This window comes from Fukomys damarensis, unplaced genomic scaffold (assembly GCF_012274545.1).
Source record: "Fukomys damarensis isolate Sample0158 unplaced genomic scaffold, DMR_v1.0_HiC HiC_scaffold_19, whole genome shotgun sequence".
In the NCBI taxonomy this organism is placed as follows: Eukaryota; Metazoa; Chordata; class Mammalia; order Rodentia; family Bathyergidae; genus Fukomys; species Fukomys damarensis.
The window spans coordinates 68311087-68318009 of record NW_022900931.1 but is presented as its reverse complement, the minus strand read 5'-3'; the positions used below and the strand labels follow the sequence as shown (position 1 = coordinate 68318009).

At 44.6% G+C, this 6923-nt stretch overlaps 1 protein-coding gene across 4 annotated transcripts in view; it reads left to right on the top strand.

The window, feature by feature from the left end:
* Positions 1-3924: 3924 nt before the first annotated feature.
* Positions 3925-6923, top strand: part of Znf772 (zinc finger protein 772) — a 7369-nt gene continuing 4370 nt past the window's right edge. The window contains exons 1-3 of one of the 4 annotated variants that reach the window (XM_033766091.1): positions 3925-4269; positions 4779-4817; positions 6311-6437. In XM_033766091.1, the coding sequence (XP_033621982.1) occupies positions 4237-4269; positions 4779-4817; positions 6311-6437 (199 nt within the window). In that variant the 5' untranslated portion in view covers positions 3925-4236. The other 3 variants (XM_033766092.1, XM_033766094.1, XM_033766093.1) reach the window with 3 other exon arrangements.

Below are 6923 nucleotides of genomic sequence, written 5' to 3'. Positions count from 1 at the left end.
GGGAGGGCAGGGACAAGGGGAAAAATGAGAATCAAGACCTATTATGTAAAGGTACAGAATCCCAATGATGAATGTAATTGTATCGTATACCTAGATTGTACCAATAACCTCAATAAAAAGAAAAAAAATAGTAGGAGAGGACAGAGAAAGGCCTAAAACTGTTGTCTCTTACACAGTGACCATGGTTGCTGATTCACTGTTAGCTGTTTCAGTCAGGCCTCATTCTAGCACGTGGAAGGGAGAAGAGGGGTGTAATGAGGAAGGAGAGACCCACCCAAATCAGTGGGGTAAGTCGTGGGGAAGCTCTTGCTGCTTTCGTCAAGCACAGAAAGTGATGTCTCACTTCCTTGAAAACGCCTCTTAGAAGTGTATGTTCGAAATTATTTACCTAAGAAATTATAGGTAAATTATGAAACTGAGGTGACCACCATGACATGAACCATTCTAGATGAGCATAAAAAGCATGTCACAAAATACAATCATAGCAAACTCATACAGTATAATGAAATCTATAGAATATTCTGAACAGGGAACCAGGCATGGTGGTGCACACCTGTAGTCCCAGCACTGAGGAGGCAGAGGCAGGAGGATCACTGTGAATTTAAGGCCAGCCTGGGCTACATAGTGAATTCAAGGCCAGCCTGAACTATATAGTGAGACCCTGTCTCAAAGAATGTACATATATATAATATATGCACATATATATTATGAATAGCACAATCATAAACTCCATATTGTGCAAAGAAATCTATTTAAGTGGCAAAACTATAGTGACAGCAATAGAATGACTATCAAAATGTCAGGGAGTTTGCTACTCATGTGAGAGGAGCACAGGAGTGGGGACAGCTAGGAACTCTTCTGTTGTGGGTAGTTTTTCACTAATGTGGGTTTTTTATTTTAAAATTTAAAAATTGGATAGCTCTAAGGAACATTCCACTGAATATGTGACCATTTAAAGTAAAGATCCTATTTACAGTAGTTTAACTTTGCCACAGGAATACACGATGAATGGCCTCAAGATACTAAAACAGATGCACATCTGTATAGAATTGCAGATAACATGATCAGTAAGTACATTACTCAGCTGCTATCACTGTCAGAAAATCTTTGATATACACAGTTTGTAAGGAGGAAAGATACTTTGGCTCAGTTTCCGAGGTTTCAGTCCATGGTTGGCTGGCTCCATTGCTTTTAGGCCTGTGGCAAAGCAGAAACATCACGATGGAAGGGCACGGTAGAGGAAAGCTGGTCACTTCATGGAAGCCAGGAACCACAGAGAGGAGGCGGAAGGGGCCAGGGCCAAGATACAGTCACCAAAGTCATCCCCCATGATTTACCTGGCTCAGCGGGGTCCCAGCCTCACATTCCGATCGTCTCCAAACAGCCTCTCAGAGTATGAACCCATCAATGGATTAACTCTCAGGATTGGAGCCCTCAGGATTCAGCCACTTCCCAAACTGTCACCGCTGACTATTGCAGTACTGAGGAACAAGTCCCCAGTACAAGAGTCTTTAGGGAACTTTTTCATATTCCAACTATCACAGTGAGGGAAGAAAGATTACTTAGTCATTTCGTTTAGGCAAAATGATTATCTATACAATAAATTTACCTATCATTGAATTCCCAAAATAAATTCCACGAAGATATTTTGAAGGGAAAACAAAAACAAGCTAGGGGTGTTGGCACACGCCTGTAATCCCAGCACTTGGGAAGCTGAGGCAGGAGGATCGCCACGAGTTCAAGGCCAGCCTGGGTTATATAGTGAGACCCTGTCTCAAAATGAAAAAAGAAAAAGAAAAACAAATTCTGAGTCTATACATTTTCTCTATAGCCTCTGGCATCCTATTTTCAGCATTTATGATTATTTCCATGTTTATAAGGAATGCAAACATTGATCTTGAAATGTTACTTTTGTTCACATTTTTCTTATTGTTGAGCTGTAGCAACCAGGAATACTAAATGTCTGGGTTCCTAGAATAAAGGACCCTAAAGGTCTGCATGGCATACAGTGCACATAGTTTGACCACAGATCTTATGGTGCTGTGTAGTGTTATTGTTTTATCTCAGACTCACAGATAATTATAAATGATACACTAATTATAAATTATACACTGAGAGCTGGGCATGGTGGCACACGCCTGTAATCCCAGCACTCGGAGGCTGAGGCAGAAGGATCGCTGTGAGTTCAAGACCAGCCTGGACTGCATAGTGAGTTCCAGGTCAGTCTCAACTACATAGTGAGACTCTGCCTCAAAAAAAAAAATTGTACACTGAGATCGTTGTTTCTTTGTTTAACTATGTTATGGTTTGTCTTTAGATGTCTCCGCAAAGCCTCATGCAGTTATAGGTGGGATTTTTTCAGAGGTGACGACCTAGAGTGTATGATTTAATTCATAGGACAGTGCTAGGTTCAAAGTATTAGGATTAAGGGTGTGAGTGCTCCTTGCCCTAAGTAACATGGATAAGATAAAGAAGCAGGAAGATGCTGTTAAAGTGATTTGCTTGTTTGCTTTTGCTGTCTTCTGCTTGCCATGAACTAGCTCTGCTCTACAACTCCCCTCTGCCAAGCCACCCTACCTTGGAGCCAGCTGATTATAGACTGAAACCTCTACCACTCAGCGATCCTCCTGCCTCAGCCTCCCCAGTGCTGGGATTACAGGCGTGTGCCACCATGCCCGGCACCTCCTGCCTCAGCCTCCCCAGTGCTGGGATTACAGGCGTGTGCCACCATGCCCGGCTTTCTTCTTTCTTTTTTTTTAGAAGTTGTACTTTCTGAAATATTTTCTCTTGTTACATGACTCGTTTTGAGTTAAATTTTATTTTGGACAGAACATGCTGTGGTACCGAATTCTGATTCAGTGTATTTATTATATTTAAGCTAAAATTATAAAGAATAATTAGGGTATAGGTTGTGAATATATTTACTTTCTACTTGGAACTATAAAAGATTTAAAACATCAAGCAATAAGCCTCCTTTCATTATTGGTTACTGCAGTTATATATAGGGATACACTGATTTTTACAGCATAAGGAGGTATACTTCCCAGCACCATAAGTAGCTATGTTAATCAAAAGACAAACCTTACTTTCCATTACGTTTTCTTCTCCCATTGAAGATTTTCCTGGATCAACATTTTTTATCATTTAGTATTACATTAACAAATTTATATTTTGTGCAAATGTATTTCCATTACATTTATCTTTTTTGGCCTCACAGAGCCTCCTATCAAACTTTCATAAAAGACTGTTTAGCCATGGATAGCACTTTAGTTGGTGGTTATTTCTTCTGGACAGAAACTCTTCATGTCGTTCTTTTCATTGCCAGACGACATTTGGTAAATCACCCACCTTTTCAGATATTTGTAAAACACTAAATGTTATTGGTTACGTGTTTGTATACAAAGTATAGAATATTTTTGAAAAAGAATGTTACTCTCGAGGTTTGGCACAATTACTGACAGGCAAGAGAAATATGTTCTGAGTTAACCAGAATCGTAAGAATCATCCATTAGCTTCAGGGCCACCGAACATCCTTAATTTGTTATTGCCATGAAATCTTTTCTGTCTTGTGCCTGACCCAAAATGCTGAGGCTTTGAAAACTTAGCTCTGGAGTTTTAGGCTCAATGCATTCAGAGTACCGTAATCCTCAGAATAGCTTCTAGCTACAGAAATCTGCGTTGCCCTTCCCACCCCCGCGTCAGCATTCCCTGCATTCACCTAATGTCTCTGAGTATTTTTGCGATTAGTAATAGACTACACTCATCAGATAGTCGCACGCAGCTCCTTTTAGATGTGAAGAAGTTCCACCCAAACGCCATTCCCCGTGGAGTCCCTGAGACTACATTCTGAAGGTCGCCCGGGTGGCCTGCGCCATTTGGGTGCCGTAAAAACCGCATTACCCTGGAGTCCCCGCGGCTCTGAGCCCAGCGGAACCCGGGAAAGGGCTGTTTCCGTTGCTGGGGAGGATGGCAGGGTGGGACTTCCTGTTACCTCCTCCGGCGGACATGTTTCCTTTTTGTTAATAGGTGAGTCCCCGGAACGCAACGTCAGACCTCTAGTGACGAAAAGGGGAAAACAGAAGGAAAACCAGAGAGAAGGCGTTGTCGTCCAAACAGCCGGGCCTGAGACTCCGTAGTGGCGCCGCCCGTGCGACCTGGCGCCGGGCTGGACTAGGCTGCGGGCGTGGAACCCTATTCCCCGCACCTGTCGCTCTCCCTTCTTGGTCCTCAGAACTGATGGCGGTGGCCGCAATGATAGACACTGCGCAGGTGGGTTCGTCCCTGGGTCCTAGTTCGGAATCCTAGGTCTGGAGCAGTGGAGGCTCTTGTGGTTGAGTCCTTTTCGGACAGCCAGTTAGTTATGTAGGTGGCGAAAGGACCGCACAGCGACCGGGATCCACATGTGCAAAAAAGCTCCAGGTGCGGCACACAAGGAGTGTTCGGGGGACCTGGGCAGCTGGAGTTCTGCTCAGAGGCGTTGGGATCCATGGAAGCGTATGAACGGGGGAGATATGTAATGTGAGGATTTAGAGAGTGAACTCAAGACTGTTCAGGAAGAATAGTATAGGTATGGAAAAGATGCGAATGGCGAGGCACACTTGGACTGAGAACGAGTCCAACACGTTAGTAACACGTTTGTTCAGAGGCGACCCAGAAAACAGGTAGAGGAGGTAGACAGTGAGCTCCAGGTCACTTGTAGCATAGTGGGAGTCAGGGATACACTAGAGCTCTTGGGGCTTAATGGTTTCTTTCGCCTCACAGTTTCCCTCTCTCCACAGGTTCCTGTGAACTCAGAAGTAATTATGGTACCTAAACAGGTGAGGGAAGGATGTCCATGGGCTCACCAAGCCCACGCTCACCTATATGGTCTCCAGGACTGTGATTTTTTTGTTTTTTTTTCCTTGAATGTGAATGCCCTAGAGAAATCCCAAGCTCAGGGTCCGGAGTCCAGCCTAGGGGTGGTATGGAGAAGTTCCCATTTCTACCAAACATTGAAATAGGTTGAAAAGTTGTTCTATACACGTGAGCCAACATGAGCAAATACTTGAGATGAGACTGAGATGGGAGTATAAAGAAACTTCAGGTCATGCAGGCATGGTAGCACACACCTGTAATCCAACAGTTGGGGAGGCTGAGGCAAGAGGATTGCTGCAAGTTTAAGGCTAGTATGGGCTATGTCATTTCAAGTCCATCCAGAACTATATAGCAAGGACCACCCCCACCCCCACCCCCAAACAACCTGAAGAAGCTGCGGGTCTCTGCTATGTCTGTCAGGAGTCAAGGGCAGAGAAGCAAAAGTCAGGCCTGAAATGGCTGGCAGAGGAACAGAACCTCTATTCCAAGGAATTGGGAAGTGTGGAGCAGAAGAGGGAGGTAATCTGACCCAGGTTTTATCAGCCTCTTTCTAGATGCCAGGTGGAGAGCTGACTGGGCTTGCTAAAATTTATTGAGGTGTAATGGAGGCAAAGGGACCAAAAAGAAAAGTTACTAATTTATTTCAGGTAAATGGTGACAACAAATGGGCCAGAGGGACGGCTATGTAGACAGGAGAAGTGATTGGATTGAAATTTCTAGTGTGAGACAGAAAAACAATGCACTGAGGTTTTTAGACTTATCAGTGAGAAGGATAGGAGCTCCATATCTGAGATCAGCAAGTCAGTGTTGGACGTATCTTTCACTGTGGATATCAGGCTTTTATTTCTGGCCATGTGAAGAGTCTGAGAGGATCCAGAGAACACTGAGTGGAGTTACCAAGTAGACCGGTGGGCTCGCAGAACTGGAGCTGTACACAGGAGTCCGTGGTGGAGACAGAAAGTTAGATGATGATGGAGAGACTGGGGTTTAGGGTAGAGAATTACATCACAATGGTAGTACAGTTAGTGAGCTAGAAAGGTGAGGATGGAAGCTACTAACTGGGTGGAAGGATGGAGTTTTGGAACAGGTGTGATCCAAAGAATGATATACACATGGACAAGTATAGACTGATAGGCCCTGGGCCTTTGTACTAAGCCTAAGAGAGCAAGATGAGCTCAAGGTTGGCTGACAAGAATGACCTTAGCAACCCCAGAGGAATTACCTGGCAGAAGGTAGAGCCATGCCCAGAATTTAAATGGTCCTCTTCTGCCCAGCTGCCTATTGTTACTATGGGTGGACATGATTAGTAGGACTGAGAAAAGAGCAGACACCAGTGTCACCTGGTTGTTATTTCCTCTGAGTTGAAGAGTTAGGTAAGTGGCAGTTAAGTGGGGGAATGGATGGGGGTCCTCGGGAGAGAGGCTGCTTATGGACTTGGCTCTCCCCATTGTGGCAGGGGCAGGTGAACTTTGAGGATGTGTTCGTGTGCTTCTCCCAGGAGGAGTGGGAACTCCTTGATGAGGCTCAGAGGTTCCTGTACCAAGATGTGATGCTGGAGAACTTTGCTCTTACGGCCTCACTGGGTAAGGCCATCACACCTACCCCAGTGTCCTGGACTGGACTCTCCCCAGGTCAGCCTTGTCCTTCCTGTGTCAGAGCCATGGGCTCTACTGCCTTCCCCAGTTCCCTGAAAGTGCTGTGGATGATAGGCCTGAATGTGCCCTGCTGCCTCCTGCTTTTGAGTAGCCCCAAATGATAGATCTGGCAATCACACGTCTTAGAGTCAACCCAGTGAATCATATTCATCTTGCCTCCTCCCTGACTGGGTATCTCCCCCTGTACTTGTGTTACCAAGACTCTGCCCACTAGCTGACATTTCCTATGGCTGACCTATGCCAAGAAATGTAATGACAAGTTTGATCACTACTTGCTGAGACCAATGGGCTGACTCCTTTGAGATTATTTTACAACACTTGGTTTTCTTCTCTGTGCCGGCCATTTGACCATCCTGCCTTCCCTTCAGGATATACATCTTTTTTTTTTTTTTTTTTTTTTTTTTTTTTTTTTTT